Here is a 22,682-nt window from a genome sequence, read left to right as displayed (position 1 = left end):
CTGGAGGAACCTGCAGCCGGCACCTCTCCCCTCCCCGCTCTGCCACCCCTTGTGCAGGAAGTCTTCCTTTCCAGATGCCCCAGGGCAGGCGTGTCCTGAGCTGCTGCTCTTGCCCAGCTGACATCACCTATCCTACCCGAGGCAGCCACCTCTCTTGGGGAAGGGAGCATCGCCCTTGGCTGTTTTCCAGGCAGTCTGCATACAGCCTCCCAGCCTCTGGGGCCCGGGCTCAGTAATTTCCTGTGTTGCCTCAGGCACTGCACAAGAGAGAGCCCAAGACGATCTCCCGGGGCAGATTGTACCTCTTTTCCATCCTCCCAAAGCGTAAAAAGGGGAAGGTGGGTTATATGGGAGGGGAGACTCCCCACCCTCCCGCATTGCCAAAAATCCCCTCTGTGCTGTGCCTCCTTTGGCTGCCCTGAGTCACCACGTGGAGCGTAACGCCCCCTGCTGTATGTCCTACCTGGTCTAATATTTTAAAATTCCTTTGCCCTAAGTGCCCCTGGCTGCCTCATTTAGGTTGGCCTTTCCGTGGAGGCGGCCTCCAGCTCACTTCCCCCCCGACCCCACCATGAAGAAGGCTACAGGAGGGGACCTGCGTGTTTCCAGCTTTGCCCCAGACTTAGAGCCCTGGGCATCCAGCTTGGCTCCTGGAGCAGGAGAGGGACAGCTGAATGAACCCCCCAAGGTGGTTGAAATTTCCTCTGTGGTCTTACAGCTGAGCTATCTGGTCTTCTTCCCCAGCACACAGTACTCTTTCAGAAGGCTGATTGGCTGGGGGGCCAGGAGAGGTTAGCGTCGTCGGCTCTGTAAGAACATCAGCCCCTGTCTGCCTTTTGTTTCTCCTGCTTCCTGCACACCCCCTCACCTGGCTGGCCCGGCATTGCACCCCGGCAGACTGTGTCTCACTGCCTGGAGTGGAAGAATGACTCCGCCCCCATCGCCTGTTTGATCGAAGTAGTTGCTGTGTTATGAAGCTGGACAGAATCCAGAAGGGGACCAGTGGCGGGGCGCGGGGGGAGACCAGGATGCTCCAGCCGCTGAGAAGAGGGCTGTGGGAAACAAAACGTTCAGGGCCACCGCCACCTTCCCTCCCCGGGTTGCTTCCAGCCGTGGAGGGCGGGAACTGCTCAGGGTCTCCTCTTTCCTCCTCCCCTCCTGCCCTTCCCTGCGCACCCACAGCTGCGAAGGGTGAGACCACAGCCTGTTGGGGTGGGCACTGAGGTGTGTGTGCTGCCTGGGACGGGAGTGCTTCCTCAGTAATTAGGAGACGTGCAAATTAACAGCCTGGGCCATTTGTATTAGTTTGGTAAATAAGCCAGACCAGCTTCATTAGTGGCACCTTAATGTGTCCCGCTGTGAGGCAGCAGGGCCTGCTGGCTGCCCCGGCCCGCAGGCAGCCCGGGCCCAGTGGGGCTAGATGCTCCCCCTCTGGGCATGGCTGGCTGGGCCACATCCCAATCGGCCCTGTGGTGGAGAAGGATCCCTCCCCCCTCCACTGATTAGAAAGGCATCTGTTTGTTCAGCTGGGTTTGGGGACAGTCACTCATTAGGTTTTCCGTCAGCCTGAACTTCCCTCAGCTCCCACTCTGGGTGTTAAGAACCGAGGGAATTGAGCTCAGCCACACAGGGCTGCTGCTGGTTGTAACCAGCCTGGCTGCTGTCAGCTGGCCCTTAGTTGAAGGAAGAGGAAGCAGTTTTACGTCACCAAAACTTCACGGCTAGATTTAGGATTTGAACCCAGGTCTGTCTGACTGCAAGATTCATGCTCTTTCTACCACCTCATGGCGCAGTCAGTACACCCAGCTCTGGAGCAGATTCAGAGAACAGGCTTCACTTGCCTTGGAGCTGACAGTCTAGGTGGAGAATAAAGACATTTTGAAATGAAATAACTGCCCTTCCCCAGAAGTAAATAGTTGATGAAGATGAAGAAGCAGCGTTTGTAAGTCAAGCACTCGTCTCAGTGTTCAGCACACTTACATTAGCGCATTTGTCGTCAAAACAGATCCTTGAGGTAGGTACCATTGCAGTTCCAAGGTAACTGATTCACCAGAGCTCACGCAGGTGGTGGGTGGATTTGTTTGGCTCCAGAGTTGGTGCTCTTAACCTCTGTGCTGTACATTGGCCCCTACGTGCCAAAGGGAGAGTAAGCCCATAGATGTTCAGGCCAGGTGTTCAGTTCACTGCAGGCTGAGGTTTAGGGAAGCCTTCACAGGAGGGTGGTGTGGAAGCTGGAAGAGCTCACCTCACAGGGCCTAGTTCAGAACCACAAAATCCCCACCCACTCTGCCAGTATCAAGAGCACAGGACAAGAGATGTTGGCAGGTGAGCAGACCAGCAGGGGTGCACAGTGAGGCAGCACCTCGGTGTCCTTCAGTGCCTGAGGATCAGGTGTGACCTTTGGACATCTAGGCTCTTGCTCTTTTTTTTTGCGGTACGCGGGCCTCTCACTGTTGTGGCCTCTCGCGTTGCGGAGCACAGGCTCCGGACGTGCAGGCTCAGCGGCCATGGCTCACGGGCCCAGCCGCTCCGCGGCATGTGGGATCTTCCCGGACCGGGGCACAAACCCGCGTCCCCTGCATCGGCAGGCGGACGCTCAACCACTGCGCCACCAGGGAAGCCCTCTTGCTCTGTCTTAACCAGAGTTATCACCAAGCCGCCTCCTCCACGTGGCACCACCCCTTCTCATAGTCTCTCCGGAGGCAGTCTCCTCCCTCCAGCTCCGTGTGTTGCTAGGTCTCGGCATTCGGCTTCTGTATGAGCGTTGAGGAGGGGGAGTGAGGAGAAGAGCCATCATCTGTCCCTTGCTGACATTGCTTGTGTCCACATGTACACATACCCTGTGGTCCCCTCAAGGCCATTATCAGCCCACCTGTGTACACACCAAATGCCCACATGCTTATGAAGTGTTCTGGCAGCCTGTAGTAGTCACCCAAGGCCTGACCTACCTGAGGTCACATGCCGCTGTAGGAGGCCTCCCAAGGAAGACGGTGAGTCCAGATCTCTTCCTGGAACATTCCAAGATGCCAGAGAGACAGGTAGCCATGCTGTATACCGCTTCGCACTCTATACCACACTCCATGAATAGTTATCTCAGTAATGCTGCGGTAGCAGAAAGAAACCAGAAGAGGTTTCTTGTGTGTTTGACAAGAATGAGCCTCCCCTAACTCCTGTCTACAGTTCGAGGCAGCTTGTAGGAAATTGCTGTCTATGTATCTGTATATAGTCAATCCTCATTACACGTGAGTCCATATTTGCGAATTCACTTAATTACTAAAATTTATTTGTAACCTCAATCAGTACTCCTGGTGCTTTTTGGATCATTTGTAGATGCGCACAGTCTCCTGGTGAGCACATTCCCAGCTAAGGCTGCACAGGCAGTGGCTCTGCCTTCTTGTTTCAGCTCTCATTCTGCAAACAAGTGCCCTCCTCGTGGTCTATTTAGTGCCACGGTTTTCCGGTTTTTGCACTTTTTGTTGTAGTTAAAAATGGCCTCCAAGCATGGCGCTGAAGTGCTGTCTAGTGTTCCTGAGTACAAGAGGCTGTGATGCGCCTAAAGGAGAAAATCCACGTGTTAGATAAGCTTTATTCAGGCATGAGTTACTGTGCTGTTGGCTGTGAGTTCAGTGTTAATGAATCATCAATATGTATTAAATGCGGTGTCTTTAAACAGAAACACTCATAAAAGAAGGTTATGTTTTGATAAGTTGATAAAAATGTGACTAGAGTCTTGTAGGAACCTAACCCTGTGTTTCCCCTGGGGGCAGTGGTTCAGGATTCCCTAACTCCTTGTTCGTGATGACTTTATAGAGATAAGTACCCCAAATAACTGTATATAAGCCTATGCGTGTGTATATGTATATATATTTTTTTAATTAGGAGAAAATATCAGAAATTTGAGTCTTTAGGCTGAGTCTTAAAGTTGAACACAGAAACAGAGCTTTTACAGATATGGACCCACATAATGTTATAGTCAAGTCCCAAATTCCTAGCAGTCAGTATGAAAGAGAGACATGATGAAGGATGAACACATATACCCACCTGGGAGCGCCCTGCTGAACCCTCTGCTTGGTTCCCATGCAACTTTTCCAGAGCTAAAGAGTCAAGACTTTGATCTTCAAACTGAACCCCTGTGCCCATCCAGGCTGGGGCGTGGCCAGAAGGATAGACATAGCACAAGGTGAGGGCAGAGAGGCTGCGCGTGAAAGCCCAGCGTCTCAGGAGCAGTGGGAACACTGGCCCAGCCCTATCCCTCCACTAAGCCCAGCCCACCTTCCCCTGAGCCCAGTTGTTTGATTGAGAAATTACTGTGGTGGCGGCAGCTGTAATAAAAGGGGAAGCAGAGACCCTGGGGTGACAGCTTTATCTCCCTCTACAACCCAGGATGGATTGGGCGGCAGCACAGTGCCCAAGGCCAGAGATTTCTTTCCTCTGCAGCTGGCTGGGCCCAGGGGCTTGTCAAGCCCAAGTTAACATATCGATTGCAGGAAGGGAGCGGCTGGGTAAGTGTAAAGCCAGAGCTCACCTGCCAAGAGAGCCTGGCTGCTCCCCAGCAGTTTCGACCCCAGGTGTGGCTGCTAGTCGCCGGGGTCGCCCTCTAGTGGGAGCCTTGAGAGGCTGGCATCTGGTTTGTGGCCTCAGGGTGAGATGTGAATTCGACATTGGCCTTGTAGAGTGGGATCTGAGCGCGGGCACCTTATAGGAGAGAAGGGTTGTACCTGGCCAGTTGCCTCTGCAAATCTGAGGTTCTTGTCTCCATCCCAGGAATCTGGTGCCAAGAGAAGCCATCAAGCTTCTTGTCACACCGGCCCACCACAAGCCCTCGGGCTGGAGGGAGGCCTTGTGCTCGAGAAGGGCAGCCATCCACAGTTTTAGGAAAAGGACACCTGGCAGTGAACACATGGAAGACAAGAGGTCGGGAATGGGGGTGCTGGCATGGGCCTGGGCTCAGTGTCGGTCCGGGAACTGTTCCAGTTTGATTTGCTTTCAGCTGGTCATGAGCAGGTGTCTCCTGAGCCCCCAAATGCAAAGGAGCCCAGTGGTTTGGTGGTGGGAGCCTGCGTCAATACCCCGTACTCTACCCGTTGTCTCATGAGCCCCCAGGCACAAGGCAGGCAGCCCTCTGCTCTTCCCAGAATTCTCCTGGGACCTGCTGCTGCTTGGCCTTAGCACACATGATAAAGCTCGGCAAATGAAGGAGATGGTCTTCTCATGTATCATCCGCCCATCCATCCCTGTTCTTGTCTGACCGCTGCAAGCCTGGCAGCCTCTTCCTCCATCCTTAGCCCTCCCACTGTAGGGGCGCCCAGTGCTTCAGCGCCCCGAGCATTTAAAAGGTGACAAAGGGCTCCTCAGGGAGTCTGTCACTCACCTCAAGTGAATTTAGGTGGCTTATCGGCTGATGAGCTCTCGGGGCCCCTGTTTTTTTTATCAAGTACCATTTTGCCCACCTGACCTCTCCCACAAATGCAGATCCTCCAGTACATTGATTGCCAGAATTCGAGAAAGGAGAGACACGTTTTGCCACTTCCAGGTGCTGGACGCTGGTTCTCCCTGCTCCAGCCCTCAGCGGTAGACCCAGCCCAGCAGAGCCCAACACTTCTGCCCGCCCCGGCTGTACCAGGGAAGTGCAGGGTGGTGGAGGGAGCCGGCCTCAACCCAGTGGAAAGCGAAGAAGGGGCATCAGAGGTGTGCCTGGAGGAAGGAAGGACTGCTCCTGAGACAGAGGCTGTGGGGGAAGAGGAGGGGAGGGTCTTTTCTGCTCCCAAGTCAAGTGGGCGGTTGGGAAAGAAGGCAGCAGGGCAGCTTGGCTTCTGCTCCCAGCTCTGACCCTTGCGAGCTCCACTTCCCTTGTCTGTGCATCAGTTTCCCTGCCGACAAAATCAAGTTGGACTGGATGGGTATAACATCTCTTTTTTTCTAGCTCTCAAACTCTGCGTATTCCCTTCTGTGCCACACCCCCGCTTCAGGTGTCGTTGAACTTGCGTTCCACCTGAAGGGGTAACGGGGGGGCCTCAAGTAGGAAGAAGGGTGTTCAAGAGTAGGAAGAAGTTAGGGTCCCACCCCCACTGCCTTCCCTCCGCCACCCAAGCCGCCTCTGTCTGCTCACAGGGAGTCGTGTTCTGCGCCTCTCCCTGCTGAGTCAGGACTCCGCCAGGTGGGCGGGCTGCTCTCCTCCCCCCTCGCCCCTCGAACCTAGCCCTCTGCCCTTGGCTTGTGCCACTGGCTCCAGCCCAGGCTTCAGAGAATTCCCAGGTATTTAGACATTCATTTTATTGCTTAATCGAGCTTGAAGCCGTTTAAATTAATACAAGTTTTTACGTTTGTCAGCAAAGGCTTTTACAGGCCCCTTTAGCAGGAGAAGAAAGAGGTTGGGAGAAGATCAAAGAAGGAATTCCTCCTGGGCCATTGCCTTCGTGAGGCGGGAGCAGAGTCCATGCCGGGTCTGGGGTCCTGGTTCTTGGGGAAGTCCTCAGGGGAGGAGGCCCGGGAGCCCTTGGGCTCTGCAGGGATCCTGCAGGGTCTGGGGATCAGCAACAGCACTCGGCCCCCAGGTCTGGGCTGATGGTGGTGAGCACACCCTTCCAGTTACGCTTTTTTAGGGATAACTTCCTGCTGGAATCACCCCCGAGCCGCCCCGCCCCCGTGTGGTAGTGTACTTCCTGCCCACGTCTCCCTGCTCACCTGTCCCCTTCCCTCCTCTCCTCACCTGGCTTTCATCCCACCTCTTTCATTACCTTCATTAAGCACTACTTCTTTCAGCTCTTCCGGGAAGAACACAAGTTCCGCTGTCCTCGGGGATTGCCTTGCTCCCCCAGGGCCTGTCTTCAGGGCAGAGCTGTAGTTCGGTGGGTGCTGAAGAAGAGTGGGATGTCCCCACAGCCACAGCCGCTGCCTGTCTCACCCCGACCTTTATCTACACGCTTGTGCGCACGCGCGCGCGCACACACACACACACACAGCGAGCTTGCTTAAGCTAAGGAGAGTCAAGTTTACCCTAGTAGCTCTCTGCCAAGAGGAAGGGGAGGGGATTTGAGAAGAGAGGGGAGTTTTGAAGTTGCTTTGTCAGTGACGTATCTGTCAACAATGGTTCTGGGCTGCAAGAGGCTGAAAAGTATAGACCAGCTCACAGCACTCAAGTGAAGTGTTCTAAGAGCCTCCCACAAGCTCCTACTCTGCTTGGCTCATCGTTGCAGCTACTCCTGTCCCGTGGAGTGACGGTGGTGGCAGTGGCCCAGGGCCGCTCTCCTCCGCTGCCCACCCTGGGCCCCTGCTGCAGGCTGACGCTCCCTGTCTCTGCTCCCCAGGTGGAGGTGGAGGTGGAGGGCATGGACAAGGCTGGCAACTTCATCGGCTGGCTGCACATCGACAGCGCCAACCTGTCCGTCCTGCTGGTGGAGCACGCGCTCTCCAAGGTCCACTTCACCGCTGAGCGCAGCTCCTACTACAAGTCCCTGCTGTCTGCCGAGGAGGCCGCCAAGCAGAAGAAAGAGAAGGTAGGCTGTGGAATTGGGCCTGGCCGGGGAGGAGGCGGCTGCCTCTCTCACCCTCCCCTCCACCCCCATGCACCAGCACCGCTGTCTCCATACGACAGACAGAAGCGGTTCTGTCACCCCTCAACTGAGTGACCCCGGTTGGTGTTGGTCTCAGACCCCATGTCAGAAACCACACGCTGAGATGGCCCCGGACCCGCTCTGAGCACTCCCTGTTGGGCCAGCTCTGGTGGCCCTGGAGCAGGAAGCAGCATGGAAGGTGACCTTGGAGCCCCTGGGCCACAGGAGACCGGGAAGCCTTCCCTCCTGCACCCTGCCCTCCGGTGCTCTCAGAGAGGCCGTTGGCCTGCAGCCCACGTCTGAGTTTCCTTCACATTGCCCCGCAGGGAAGCCCATTTTGGAAGCTGCCCCAGGAGATGCATAAAGCTGTTAGGACCCAGATTTACAGCCCATCAGTCTCTGCAGACACTGCATTGAGGAGACAAGGGGGGCGGGTCGGAAAGCAGCTTTTGGAAACAAATGGACGATTAGAGAACCCAGTGGTTTGGGTGATGGGAGTCGGACTCGGCACCCCCCGCCCCCAGCCTGTCGCCACTTACAGCCCAGCACCAATAATGGGGATAAATCAGCTGGCCACCAATGTGTCAGGGCTTCTCTGAGTTTGAGGAGGATTTCATGGGACGGCCATGCTGAGCCATAAATTTGTTCCAGGAATAAACGTTTCTTTCCCCATGGGGCAGCCATCTGGCTTACAACTCGCCTCTCAGAGCCGAGGCCCAGGCACCTGCCACAGGGAGTCAGGGCTTTGGGGCCCGGAAGGCCCCTCGGCCTCGCCCCCACTCCGGCTCTTCCCACCTGTCCTCTGAGAGAGGACACATCACTTCCCCCAGGGGCCCGGTCCGGGACCCCTTCTTGGATCTCTGTGTATGTCTTATTCCCATCCCCTAGAGATTAGGGCAGGTGACCGATCCTACTGGAGGCTGAAGGACCCCGGGGAGAGGTGGCCCCAAAAGCCAAGACAGGTAACAGGGACTGTCCATGCCTTGGAGGAGTGAGCAGGCCACCATGGGGCCCCCAAGGAGATTTCCACCCTTCCTTGTCCCAGTTCTGCTCACATTAAACCCTCTCTGCCTAGACTGATGGGGAGGCAGACAGCCTTGGCTCCAGCCGAGGAGCTTCCTCTTGGAGTTCCTGTTTGTGGCAGCTGAACCTAAGACTGCCACCTCCATGTCCTCTGCTCGCCACATGGAAATGGAGGAGACATGGTGCTGGGCCTCACGTGCAAAGGCTGAACAAGTTAGCAGCTGGGTGTCAGTGTGGCAGGCACCGGCCTCTAAGGCCCAGATTCTGAAAGCATCTTTGCCCCCCGGCCCTGCTCCTTGGCTACTCAGCACCTGAGCTGAGAAGCTATCTCTTCAGATCTGAGTGATCTTCTACCCTCTGAGAGTAGAGACCCCAGAGGGACCAAGGAGAGGACAGAGAAGGGAATCTGGCCAAAGATGGAGGGTGGTCCCTTGCTTAGGTGCTGAACTGGGCATCACTGTTTACTACGCAGTGGATTTGTCTGAAAGAACCCAAGTCATCATTTCGCGGGTGCCACGTGATGGTGCTGAGGAGTAATTGCTAGTGATTAATTACTTACTCAGGCTGCATGGTTTTATTCCGGTCCAATTAAAGTGCGGCGCACCACCTCAGGGTGGGGGCCTGCCTGCCTCCTGGGTCCCTCTCCTGCACATCTCAGCCTCTTCGAGGATCCCGGGGTGACCTCACATGACTTGCCTCATCCTGATGGGGCCGGGACCCAGGAATAGTATGGGCAGAGCCTTGCAGCGGCCCTCACAGTTAGCTGCACTCAGAGAAGTTGGTGGTCCTCTGGGGGACAGTAAACTATATATCTGAGGTGTCCCCAGGATCCCCAGCCTTGCCCCACTGGTTACCCCATGAGAGCTGCCTTAGCTGTCGAGAGACAGGCACATCTGGGGTTAAAAGATCATCGTGGTACCTATGAGCTGACTGAGGAAAGTAACACGGAGAGATTTTGTGAGACGAGGAGCAAGCAGAAGTCTTAGGTGGGTGTGATTATGTGCGTGTACATTTCTGAGCAGGTCTGTCTGGGGAAACCCCGCAGTGCTGTATTCCCAGCTCTGAGAATTTAGCTGCCTCCCTGCCAGGCCTAATTCCTCCCTGTGCCTTGCAGACGCCTCTCCTCATGAAGAGGCTAGTCAGGCCCTCCCCTTCCTCTGTAGGAGGCTGATGCAGGGCTCCCCTCTCCGCCTCCTTTAGGGATCCTGGGCAGGTCTGAGGGCCAAAGAGGGAGCCGCAGAGGGCAGCTGTCTGGACTGTTCTGCCATCACCCCTCCCCCTTTGTGCCCCAGCAGGGCCCTTGACAGGGCTCTATTGGCCATTGGTTGGCCTTTACTGAGCTTGGCTTCCCCGACGCGGGCTTGAAGGCCTCCACCCCACTGGCCCCATGCCAGCCCCACCTCCGGAGCCTCCTGAGCAGCGATATTAAATAGGATTTAGAAAGGAAAGGCTCCAGCCAGTGGAGCCTCAGTCCACACTGCCCATCGTTTGCCAGGAGGTGCACCCAGGGCTCCCCAGGGAGGAGGGAGGGCCAGGGGCAGGCTGAGGACAGGAGCCTCTACTCCTGACCTGGCCCCGCAATGCAAAAGCGATCTGAGCAGGACAGGAAATGGCGCGACGGAGCAGCGTGTAGCAGAGGAGGGAGGGGCTTCCCTTGCCCACTGCCCACTTGTGTCTGTAGCCAGGGCCATGGAGGGGTCACAGAGGGTGTCTTGCCGATGTGTCTGTCCCCTCCCTGCCCAGGTTCTGCAGGGGGCAACAGAAGCCAGTGTGGGCAAAGCAGGCCCTTGTTCTAAGGGTGGGGACCTGGGCGGCCAAGCCCATCCAGTTGACTGACTGCTTCCCACCAGGAAGCCACACTGACCAGCTTGGGCAGGGACCCCGCACGGCTCCACGACTGAAGGGCCAAGCCCGTCCTGCCTTACAAGTGGAGCTCCTCCATCTGAGGAGGAGCTCTCCCTCTTCTGCCCTTCAGCAACCTCGTGCCTGTGCTCCCCCCCTGCTGCCCCGGGAGCTGTGGGACACCTGCCTCCTTGTAGGAGAGGGGACTGAGGGCCAACCCGAGGCTTTGTTTACATCATCTGTGACCTCTAGCCCGCTGCCCACCCTGCACCTGCGGGGGAAGATGCTCCACCTCCTCTCTCCCAGGAGGAAACCTGACGCTGTCACCTGAGGCACCTTTACTTGAGGAGTCGTTAGCAGTTTCTGCTCTCAGCCTGTCAGTCTGTTCCCAATTCATCCACACGGAAGAAGAAGCCGGGTGGGGTTAGGATGGGGGCCCACGCAGGAGGCAGTACAGGGGCCCTGGCTCTCCAACCCGCTGTGTGCCGGGAAAGGAGGGAGCACGATGGGAGAGGGGAGGGCCGCTGACTTGGTCTGGAGCGGGTAGGGGCACTGAGTGCAGACAGATTGGAGGGTGGTGTGGTGGGAAAAGGGGGCAGAGGACAGACTGCCGGGTCAGGAGGGCCACTGCTGGGGAGGGGGCAGAAGTTTGGGCCCAGCTGATGTCTCTCCCATCCCTCTCCGCCACCCTCTGGCAGTCTCGCCCGGGCTCAGAAAGTCCCTGTTGCTCGTTCCAGTTCTCGGGGCCCTTGCCTCTCCTAGTGGAAGGACACACACTCGTGCCACATTAAAGGCAGGAGCATGGCCTCTGCGGGTGTGGCCCAGAGTGGTTCAGTAATTCCAGCCTTCCTGCCCTTCAGCTGCTTCCTGATGCCCCCCAGGAGTCCGTGTGTCAGCTGCGTGATCATGTGGTCATACTCTGCCACCTCTTGCAAGGGCAGAAAAGGCGACTCAGAGAAGGCATGTGACTTGACAAAAGTCACACAGCAAAGTAAAGGGCAAAATGAAAAGACCAGAGTCCACATCTCCCCACCTACAACTTTCCCCATTGCTCAGTACTCTCTTTTGTGTCCAGAGGCCCAGTCACTGCCAAAATTCCCCTTGAAGAGCTCTAGGGCCAGGCCGCCTGTGTTCAAATCCCGGTTCTGCTACATCTTGCAAGCCTGTGTGCCTCAGTTTCTTCATTTGTAAAAACAGGGGTAACGTTTATACCTTTTCAAACGGTTGCTGTGAGGATTAAATGAGCCAGTACCTGGATAACGTTTAGTGTGGTACCTAGTAAGCATGTAAGGTTTGGGCTAATATTTTATCACCACCCCACTCATTCCTGTGTGTGTGTCTGTGGGACCCCGTGTGTGGTCCAGTCCCCCGTACTCCCCCACCCCCTTTCCAGCGCTCAGATGGAGAGCCACCTCCCTCCCCTGCTATGACAGGCCTCACTACTGGGATAATCTCCTGGCCGCAGGATTGGATTTGACGTGCTGTCACCCCGAATCAGCTTCTGAGCCGCTACAGCCCTGACAGTGCAGGGCTAGGGGAGGGAGGGAGAGGGAAGGGTGGAGGGGTGTGGCCCAGCTTCTGAGCCGGGGTCAGAGCAGCCTGCTGGAGGTGAGAAGGGCCCGGGGCTGTCACTTGGAGAGTCTCAGGAGCACCTGTGGCCCTGTGACAGTGGGAGGGCCTGGAGAGTTCAGAGTGACCCCCGAAGGGTGGTATGAGGGAGGGAGATGGGGACCCAGCACCACTCCAGCACCGAGGTTCTCACACGCTGGTATGCGTGGGAATGGGAATTGCTGGGGAGACTTTGGTTTTGACTCATTTTCCCTGGGACCCTGAGAGCACATCCTGATTTGGCAGGCTGGGGTGGGACCCAGGCACCTACGTTTTCAATAAGCTTCTGATGCCTGTCAGAGCCGCTGGATGGGAAGTGCTCTTCCCATCCCCACCCAGGGGCAGGAGGGTTCCAGGGGCTCATCCTGTGGTGACATCACCTCCACACTCACTCACCGGGGCAGTGACTCCCCCTGCCCAGAGCCCCTTTCCTGGCACCCTTTCTGACTTCACTTCCTCATGCCCTCCTCCCCTGTGCTGACGGCACACGCAGGTCTGGGCCCGCTATGAGGAGCAGCCCGTGGAGGAGGTGGCGCCCGTGCTGGAGGAGAAGGAGCGCTCGGCCAGCTACAAGCCAGTGTTTGTGACCGAGATCACCGACGACCTGCACTTCTACGTGCAGGATGTGGAGACGGGTGAGCACACAGGCGCGGCCCCTCGCGGCTGCTGCCATGACCTGGCCCGCCTCAGGGCCCCTCTGTTGAGTGGGAGGGAGGGACACAGCCCAGGGCTTCCGGGGGCCTCCCCGAAATAGCCTGCGGCTGCTGCCCACCTCCCGGGCCCGAGGTCGTTTTATCAACTGCAAGTGAGCCCCGGAGCGGGCGAGGCTGAGCAGGTCCTCTGAGGACTGGTGAGGTAACCAGTTTTGTCTGGGTGGTACTTGGAGACTCTTAGGTAATTGTTTTAGTCCCAGACACCCCTGGCAGGGCCGTGCAGGAGGATTTGTAGCCCTCAACGTGTATCAGGAAGCAACGGACAGATTGGCTCTGTGTGGTCAGGAAGCACAGCCGGCTCAGCTCAGTGCCTCTCCCCCTCAGCTTCCTTGGGAGGGGAGGAGGGGGAGCCTGGGCTCGTCTCTGCTGGGGTTTCTCCTTCTCCAGAGGTTGCCACAGCCCTGAGTGGTAGCCAGTTGCCATGGTAACTGGCGGCACTCTAGGGGAAGTCGTCTTTCTGAAGGACCCTTCCTCTCCACCGTCTTCCTCCCTCCTACCCTCAAGTGCAGCGCACCGTGGCCAGGGTCCCCTCGGCAGAGACCTCAGGCTTCTGGAGGAGAGAGGGCGGTAGAGCCGGCTCTCACAGCAGCTGCGCTGGGGCCCCTCCAGCCCAGCTTCCCACCTTTACTCCCTTCACTCTCGCCATCCTGACCTCCCTCCTCTCATTGCCACCCTCTGCAGGGAAACGTTTTAGTTGAGGTCAGAGGAAAAAGCTCTCAGAGCCAGCTCTCAGTCCACAGAGCCAGATCCTTACAGGGCGGAGGGGGCTGAAGGTGTCGGTGACAATGGACGCAGCCCTGTAGGTGGCAGGGTGCGGCTCTGCCCACCCTCCCCAGCCTCACCTCCAGGCCCACTCCAGATTGTCAACAGCCTCGCCTCAGCCACCTCCCCTCTAATATTTCCCAGGCAGGTACCTGCTTTTGTGGCAATGTCACTTCACCAGGAAAGGCTGACCATCTCGAGCCCTGGGCTGGCTGTACTTGGGAGGGGAGCAAAGCCAGGGAGGGGCAGAGATGGAAATGATGAGCCTGAAGGATTCAGTTCTCTTGTGGCCGGCCAGCTGTAATCCTGGTGAGAGGGGCCCAGCCATTGCCTTGGGACTGAAGCCGGGAGGGGGCCTCCAGGCTGGGTGGTGTGGAGTTGGGGGGAGTCTGGGTGGTGGCCCAGGTAGGAAGGAGAGCTATTCCTAAGCACAGGAGCCAGCGAGAATGGCCCTTGGAGAGCTTGGGGAAAGGGAACTCAAAGAAGACCCTGCCCAGGGTCCCCCGGCTCCCAGGCAGGCTCCACCTGGCCTCTGGGTCCTGCTGGGTAGACCTGCCTTGAGTAAGAACAGGCCCCGGAGTCTCCAGGAGACAGAGCTTGAGGGCTCAAGGCCTTTGCCCGCGTACTGGCTGTGATCTCAGAGGCTTCCCGTGCCAGCTCTGTACCCTGCCTGCCTGTCTCTGATTGCTCTCGGAAGCCAGGACTGCACTGAGTGGTAGCCAAGGCAGATAATAGGGAGAGAAGGAGAACTTGGGGGAAACCGTGTATTGTTGGAAGATTGGAGGAGCGAGTGAGGTGCTGTGTGGCACGCCACCTGGCTAGGTGTAGGCTCCAGAGAAAACCCTGCCTTCCATCAGATCCGTGAAAACAAACCTCAGCGTACACAGCCTCCCTCTCCTGAAACCTTTTACCCTTCTTGGAGGCAGGGACATCCTCTGGCCCTGTTTCCCTTCTCTTAATTAAAGCCTGCCTTCGGGAAGGATCTGGTGAAATGATGAACACATCGCCATTGGCTCTAAATGACCAACCGGGCTTTGTGTAAGGACTTCCCAGAGGGCTTTGCCTGTTCGCAGAACTGTTGCCTTGGAGCAAAGCAATAACAATAATAATAAAAATAGACCAAGTATGGCAGGACCTTGTCTGTGTAGAGGTAGCTTCTTAGTCCCTGAAATTTTACTGTCTGGGCAAGGAACGCAGGCGCAGGAGAACGGAGGGTTTATTGCCGGGCGGGGGGAGGGCAGCGCCTTCTGAAAAGTCCCTGAAACGTCCTGTGAACACCAGCATCGGGGCCCAAGAGTGTGGACAGGGCGCGCGCCTGCGGGCCCCTCTTCAGCACTGCAGTCATCAGGCACCCTGCACAGCCGGGGCTTTACTGGGTCTCTTGAGAGTAAGCAGAACCGAGTGAGCTATGGTCTGTGCCGTGAAGGAGCTCCCAGTGTAGTGGCAGAAACATAAACCAGACAGGGAATGGATAAGGCCCACTGTGACAAGCGTACCAACGGCCGTCATGTGTCAGGTCCCTGTAACAGAGTGGCCGGGGGCCCTGAGGATGGGGGGCGAGTCCTTCACCACCACCAGCCGCCCTCACCTCAGAGAGGGAACGGGGAGCAAAGGGCCTGCTGAGAGCTTGAGTCGGGCCCAGAGGGACACAAAGGAGAAGCCACTGGGGGCTGATGCTCAGCAGAGTAGGGGTGAGGGGCCGTGGCAGGAAGGAGCCAGGGGAGGGCACTGAGAAGACCTTGGGGGTTGCCACACCCAGTGAAAAACAGACCAGCAGCGGGGACCGATGACCCAGGGTCCATGGTTCGGGAAAGACAAGGCAGGGAAGGGGTCTCCCTCCCCCCAAACGAGGAGGGCAGTGAGTTGGCGTGGGAGGGTGGGGACCCAGCCTGGCAGCACTTGGAGGTTCAGTTCAGCGTGTGTCTCACGGGGTGCGTCAGGTCAGAGTGTCCACGTTTGAATGGACTGAGACCGGGCCCTGCTGCCAGGATTGTTCCCCACGTTGCCCGGCGCAGATTCTGAGGCCCTTTCCTTGTCCGGGGTCGTATGGGGCCCATCCTTCAGCTCCACTTTTGCCCCCAGGAGACGTTGCCGAGAGTGGCTGCTGTCCGTCACCGCCTCTGTCGCCCAGGCCAGGGCCCGCCCTGGTAGGAATGGAGAAGGCTGGTTGGCCTTGGCCTTGTTTAGTGTCCACTCATTTTCTCTACCTCCTAAACCAGAGCCCAGGAACATTCCCTAGGGCGTCTCTGGCCATGGCCAGTAGATTGGAGAGCCGAGACTGGAAGACTGGGTGCCTCTAAGGCCTGAAGTGTCAGCAAGATACTGTGAAACCTCCTCGACCAGGGACCAAAGAGGACTTGCCTGTGGGACGGGGGCAAGCCAGTGCCACGGGCACCCTACAGCATTCCACATCCTGCCCACTCCCCAGCCCCATCTAGAGGTGATACTCCAAGGCACATGGCACCCAGGTCTCACTCCCTGTACCTCCCCACAGGCACCCAGTTGGAGAAGCTGATGGAGAACATGCGCAATGACATCTCCAGCCACCCTCCCGTCGAGGGCTCCTATGCCCCCCGCCGGGGCGAATTCTGCATTGCCAAATTTGTAGACGGAGAATGGTAGGCCACCTGGACCCGAGCAAGGCGAAGAGTCTAAAGTAGGAGCAGCAACAGCTCTATCCCCAGGGCCCAGGCCTGCAGAGCCACTAGCCAGACTTCGGGCATTTGCCGTAGTGGCCGCTTTCCACTGGCTGCCTGTTCTCCACCTTGGCCGCTCCCCGGAGTGGCCCTCTTTGTTGCCCACAGCCTGTTTGCGGCCTGCGCTTTAACCCGTGGTTTTTCTGCAGTCAGCCTCTGGCATAAAGAAGTGTCCCTCCTTCTCTCTCCTGGCCTACTCCTTTGGGGGAGCCCTGGCTGGCTGGAGCTCTCCAACACCCCCCTCACCCCACGCAGGAAAAATGACGTCAGGGCGGGGCTAGGGGGTGGGGTGAGGGTGGAGGCTGGTGCTCAGTGAGCCCGGACCAGCGGCCACCCTCCACCCCAGCTGCCTGGGACGTGAGCGGCAGCGCTCACAGGCTGCAAGAAGGTCACTTATGTCTGCTCTACCAAGCGTGCGGCCCATGGCCTTCCCGGGGTGACGAGGTGATGTGGATGCGTTCCCTGCTCTGGCCTCCCAGGCAGACCTGCTGGCTAGTTACAGCCGCTGTTCAGTGTGCTGCGTTTAAACAGCAGGCGTCAACCTAGTCATTAGTCTTGTCGCTTTATGCCCCAAGGACACGTTAATCCGCTCCACACGCTGCCCTCTGCCTCCTCTGCTCCCAGCTATGCTCTGATTCCATTAAATGGTGGCCACAGCACCCGAGCTGTGGAGTCCGAGAACTGCCCTTTGTGGCATCCATGGGTGTTCACTCTGAGCCCTGGGCAGGGAAATGCTGTAGCCCCTGCCCTGCCATCGCTGGCGCTCCAGGGAGACCAGCCTCCTCAGGGCTGTCCCTTGAGTTCTGCCCGTGATGCCATTGCAGGTACCGCGCCCGAGTGGAGAAAGTCGAGTCTCCTGCCAAAGTACACGTCTTCTACATCGACTACGGCAACGTGAGTGTGGGGGCCAGGAGGTGGACGAGTGCGCAAGGGAGGGGCCCCAGGTGCCGCCAGGGACCCTTCAACACAGGCCCCTAGGTCAAGTCCATCTGCTCTCTCCAAGGTCCCTCTGAGCTTTAGACTCCCTCCCTCCCTCCCTGACAGAATGGTGAGTGTGTGGGCCTCTCTACTGTTCCTCTAACAGGCCCGGACCCCTGAGTGACTGGGCAAAACTGGCATCTCTGGTCCGAGGCCTGTGAGCACTGAGTGGTCCTCTGTCCAGGCCCTAGCCCCGGTTCCTCTTCTGCCCAGCGTCTCTGAAGAGTGGGTTCCCAAGGCCCCTGGTCCACGTGCTCAGCTGGGTCCTTGTGTGCTGCTCCCCAGCACATCCCAAACCCAGGCTTGCTGGGAAGGGGCTGGTACCCCTGGGAGAAATGCCCCTTGGGCTGGGCCTGGGAGTGTCCCAGCAGTAAGCAGGAGAGAACGCTGTCGTTCAGAGCCGTGCCGCCCCCGAGGACTAGTGTGGAAGGGCCGTTAATAGAAAGCCCAGGGCTGGGCCACGCTCCCCTCTTACCACCCGGGAATACACAGAGGAGGGGGTCTTGCCAGGCTGGGGTTGCCCCACACACCTGAGCCAGAACCACTAGCAGGCGGGGTGCTGCCTGGACCCTCGTCTTGGAGCGCCCTTCCAGCCAGGGCCCCCCGCTCCCCCAGCCTGTGGGAAAGGGGTCAGGGAGCCCATGTCACAGAGGAAAGGTACTGGGGAAAAGTGGAGACAGTGATTAGAGTTGAGCTACCAGGTTGGGTATGCAGTAGGAGCCACCAGGTGTGCCACGACCAGGCCCAGCTTCCCACCTCCCAGGCTTCGCAGACTGGGCAGGTCTGTGTATGTGGCTACTTGGAAACGAGCCCTGGGGGATGGGGTGGGGGATGGAGGCGCTGAGTTAGAATCCCTAGGGGCCTGGCCATGCGAGTTGTCCCCCGAGAGCAAGGGAGCTCCGAGTGTGTGATGCTGTGGCCTGGTGTGTCCTCTGCAGAGAGAGATCCTGCCGTCCTCCCGCTTGGGCACCCTGCCACCTGCCTTCAGCACTCGCGTGCTGCCAGCTCAAGCCACGGAGTATGCCTTCGCCTTCATCCAGGTGCCCCAAGACGTGAGTCTCCACGCCTTCCTTCCCCAGCGGGGACTGTGCCATGACGCTCAGACACTGCTGCAGTCCCAGCACGTATCTGCACGAAGGAAACCCAGCCCCATCCCGGATCCCACCCCTCCCTCACCCTGGCCCCCTCTCACGGGGCTGAGCCCCCGGCATGTCCCTGGTTAGTGGCCACTGTCTCTAGCTTCTTGGGCTCTCGGCTGCAGTGGTCTCCCAGCACTCCTTCCAGGCTCAGACGATGCCGCCAGAAGTAACTGCCCCCAAACAGCTCTGACCATGTCACACCTCTGCCGGAAATCCTCCACTGAGGTCCCACTGGCTGATGGGAGGAGTAGAAACAATGGTGATGGTCTGTTAGTCACGGGAGAGAGGGGTGTGGCCAAGGAGGTTGAGGGAAGGTGGCGTCAGAGCCTCTGAGCTGGCTCTTGAGAAACGGGGGGGCCTGGTGGGCCAGGGCACGTTGGGCGAAGACTGGTCCAGCAGCCGCAGCCGGGTGTTGGGGGCCCTGCGGGCAGCAGCAGGAGATGTCGGGCCCTGTCTGCCTGGGCAGGGAGGTTATTCTTCGTGTTGTAGGCGGAAGGGGCTGTGGGAAAGGGAACCCTCCATGTCCAGAGCCTGTTTCCTCCCCGGCTGGGGTCTGAGCGGGGAGTGAGGTGATGCTGGCCCGTGCTGGGCAGACTTCCTTGAAGTCCGTGAACAGGACCTGGGGCCCTCACGGCTCGTGGCTGGCGCTCGCCTCTCACGCTGACCGGGGTGTGTCCCTGCCGCAGGAGGATGCTCGAACAGACGCCGTGGACAGCGTGGTGCGGGACATCCAGAACACGCAGTGCCTGCTCAACGTGGAGCACCTGAGCGCCGGCTGTCCCCACGTCACCTTGCAGTTTGCCGACTCCAAGGGGGACGTGGGGCTGGGCTTGGTGAAGGAGGGATTGGTCATGGTGGAGGTGCGCAAGGAGAAACAGTTCCAGAAGGTGGTACGTGCTGCGGATGCGGGGTGTCCCTCGCACCTCCCACCGCTGTCATGGGGGCACTGGGAGGGGACTGCACCGGGAGCCAGAGGGGGAGTGGGGCACCCACCGTCTTGCTGCTCCTGTTGGGGAAAGATAATGGATTTGGGTTTGTTGGGGTTTAAAATTTTAAAAGCTAATTACATCCCAAATTAATTGGCTGCTGGTTTGGCTGAAAACACAGCTGCAAACTGGAGCGGAAAGTTTGCCTTTGCCTGCACCCCCGGTGACAGGCTAGGAAGCTCTGCCAGGGGTGGCATGGAGAAGGTCACAGCCTGTTGTGCTGTCTCCCGTCCTCACCTGCTCCTCTCCCAGTCCATAACCAGCTCCCAGCACTCAGCGCCACTCTGCCACAACACCCCTCCAGCCTGTTTGGAGAGGCGCAGGGCTTAGAGCTGGGCCTGAGCCCTGCCTCCCTCGCTCATGAGACATCTGGCCCTAGAGATCAGCCTTTGGAGTCTCCCATTCATGACTTGAGGAGAGCACAGCCAGCCCGGCTGCTCGATAGGGTGGGCCACGAGGATCGGGGGCTGACGCCTGGGAAACCTTCGTGCACTGCTCATTTGTTGATCACGAGGACCAGGCCTCTCCCGCTCTGCCCCGTTCCCATCCCAGTTTCCCCTAGCCTCATCCCCATGACACGCCAGCCTCGAGGGACGGGCCAGGCCGGTGGGAAGCTCGTGCCCTTCTGCAGCGCCCAGCTCCCCCGCACTCCTGAGTGGAGGGACACGAGCGGCAGGGTTGAATCCAGTGTTCTTCTCTATCCACTGTGGCCTCGCTTCCCCTTCTCCCCCGTCTTTTGCCTTTCCTCTCTCCCCACATAATGATTGGTGGTTTGTGGATCCATGGCTCTGGTTCTGCAAGTTGATTAACTCATTTGGAACAAGACCTCAGTGTGAGTCACTTCTGTACCTCATCTGGACAGGAGGGGCCTGACCCTAGTCTTCCCCCCAGTTTCCTAGGTCACTCCTAGGAGTTAGCTTAAGTTTCCCTATAAAATTGGAGCTCTCAGTGTCCGCCATATGAAGCTACCCATAACGTCGCTGGTGTCTAGAAACACCTAATGTGTTCATTCATTCACTTACTCATTCTTTCAATAAATGTTTACTGAGGACCGACAGATCTCAGTGAACAAGAGACAACGTTCCATGGAGCTTACATTCAAGCATGAGGAGACAAAAAAGAAAATAAACATAATAAGTCAACAAAATTAAATGTTAGACGATAAGTGCGATGGAAAAAGGGAAAGTAGAAGTAAAGAAAGGGTCTCAGGAGTATGTCGGAGGGAGTGGTGGTGATTTTAAATGGGGTCATTTGAGGCCTCCTTAAGAAGGCGATACTTGACCAAAGACGTGAAGGGGCAGGATAGGTAGCCAGGTGGACAGGAAGGGGAAGCGTGTTTCAGACGGGTGAAACAGCTAGGAGACTGTGACTCTGCACTTGGATTTTACGTGGAGGGACCCGATGAGCAGGGGAGTGACGTGACCTGGGCCTCACCCTGACCACCCCTTTGTCCTCTTGTCCCGCCAGATCACAGAATACCTGAACGCCCAGGAGTCAGCCAAGAGCGCCAGGGTGAGTTTTTGCCTCAGGAGCCCCAGAGGGTGCTGAGAGAGGGGCTTGGCCGTTTGGGTCCCAGCAGGTCCCACCTCCCTGAAGAGCCATTTTCTGTTTCCTCTCAGCTGAACCTGTGGCGCTACGGAGACTTCCGAGCCGATGACGCAGATGAGTTTGGCTACAGCCGCTAAGGAGGGAATCGGGTCTGGCCCCCATCACCGCTCATGCCAGTACCTCTTCCTCTGCCGGGAGGGGGTTTTCAGCTCCAGACCTCAAATGGGGGGCATAGATTGGGTCCAGCTTTGCTTCAGTGTATGGGAATGTCTTGTAGGGTGGCATCTGGGCTGGGGACGGGGGGTGGGGGAGCCCAAGGCTTTCAGGGGACAGGCCACTGTCTTCTGCGAGGACAGGCACTGCCAGCCGCTGTCTCTCCCAGCTGATTTTGTTTCTCTTTAGGGGTTTGTTTTCTAAAACTTGTTCTCAGATCAGGAAGAAACATGAAAGACTTTGTCCTATGGAGGGCATGATCCTGGCACCCAAGGCCAGCTGGCACTCCACTTCTATCCCAGACTCCCCTTTTCCCCAGCTCTCTGTTCAGCTGTTGATTATGTGACTTCTCTGATACGTCCATTCTCAAATGCCAGCGTGTCCACGTCTGCCCCTTTGCCAGCCCTCCCCATTTCTGTATTTAAAGCTTTTGAGGCCCAATAAAATAGTACATGCTGTCTGCAGCCCTTATTGATCATGGTGGTGGCCAGAGCCCAGGGTTTCGTCAGCCCCAGGCAGCAGGAGACCTGGGCACTTGAATGACCCCTGAGGTCTAGTCCATATGCCTGGCCACACCCCCTAGAAACATAGCCAGTCGTGGGAAGCAGGGCAGGCCTTCAGAGCTCCAAGCAACTCCTGGGGCCTGGTGGGCATACCTGACACCATGGCCATCATGCAGAAGGCTGGGGATCTTCTCTTTTGACTCATCTGCACGTGGCTGCCCTCAAGAACCTTAGCAGCTTGGCAAGCAGTGCCCAGGACACTCCATGCAGGAAAGGCCAGGCTCGGCCCCGCCAGGCCCAGGCGGGAAGTTGCTGGGCCTGTCCTTTGGCAGGACCCACCAGAGCCCCCACAGGGGGCCAGAAGGGACTTGCCGAGGGAGATGAGGGGATTCCCCTCTTCCTGCTGTAGCAGAAGGAAAGGCTAATGCCAGATAGGCTGGCACAGCACGTGTTAAGGTCAGTGGCCCCCAGTCCCTGCCCAGCTCCCTCCAGCGTGTGTCCACTGGAGAATTGAGCTGGAGGATGAGGGCTCCGAGAGGGGTCTGGGCAGCAGGCTGAGGAGAGCTCGTCTCCCCAGGTTAGCTCTGGGTCTGTTTGACTTGACAAGGTGTCTCCCAAGTCCTCCAGGTGGAGCTGGCCACGGAGCTCAGAAACCCCAGGCTACTCCTAGCCCCTGAGGGGGGAGCCCTGAGAGCGGCCACCGTGGTATGTGCAGTGAGGGGCCTGCATGCTTCTCAGGGCACGAAAGCAGGTGTACGCGTGTTGGGGGCTCACCACTCCAGCAGCTGCAGTGTCCAGGGGACCTGCCCTTTCTCCCAAACCCCAGGGCCCCACCCTTGTGGCTCTGACCTTCCCAGGCACATACTCTGGTGTCAAACGGTGGCCCGTCTTCTTGGCAGCCCCGCTTCCCCCCCACCCCACATTCTGATCTGGGGTGATGCTCCAAGCTGCCATGTAAGATTGGTCCTTTGGTCAAGTCTTTGGGGAAAGTCAGTGGAGGTGATGGGGCCTGGCTGGCCAGCTCTCATTCCTAAACGAGGTCCTGGGTCCCAGAAAATTCTGGCTCCTGGCAGCTTTGCCCCACACCCACTCATTCGGGCCCAGGGGTCACGTGGGGT

At 58.0% G+C, this 22,682-nt stretch overlaps 1 protein-coding gene across 2 annotated transcripts in view; it reads left to right on the top strand.

The window, feature by feature from the left end:
• The window catches only part of SND1 (staphylococcal nuclease and tudor domain containing 1), a 420,353-nt gene extending 398,828 nt beyond the window's left edge, over positions 1-21,525 (top strand). Inside the window, exons 17-24 of one of the 2 annotated variants that reach the window (XM_032642818.1) lie at positions 7,308-7,496; positions 12,520-12,661; positions 15,996-16,119; positions 17,022-17,091; positions 18,114-18,227; positions 19,001-19,204; positions 20,768-20,812; positions 20,920-21,525. In XM_032642818.1, coding sequence (XP_032498709.1) covers positions 7,308-7,496; positions 12,520-12,661; positions 15,996-16,119; positions 17,022-17,091; positions 18,114-18,227; positions 19,001-19,204; positions 20,768-20,812; positions 20,920-20,985 — 954 coding nt within the window. In that variant the 3' untranslated portion in view covers positions 20,986-21,525. The remainder of the gene's footprint in view (positions 1-7,307; positions 7,497-12,519; positions 12,662-15,995; positions 16,120-17,021; positions 17,092-18,113; positions 18,228-19,000; positions 19,205-20,767; positions 20,813-20,919) is intronic. The other variant, XM_032642817.1, reaches the window with a different exon arrangement.
• Positions 21,526-22,682: the final 1,157 nt, after the last annotated feature.

Source organism: Phocoena sinus, chromosome 9, assembly GCF_008692025.1.
Source record: "Phocoena sinus isolate mPhoSin1 chromosome 9, mPhoSin1.pri, whole genome shotgun sequence".
NCBI lineage: Eukaryota > Metazoa > Chordata > Mammalia > Artiodactyla > Phocoenidae > Phocoena > Phocoena sinus.
Note: the sequence above shows the minus strand (reverse complement) of the source record. Positions and strands in the feature narration are given on the sequence as shown.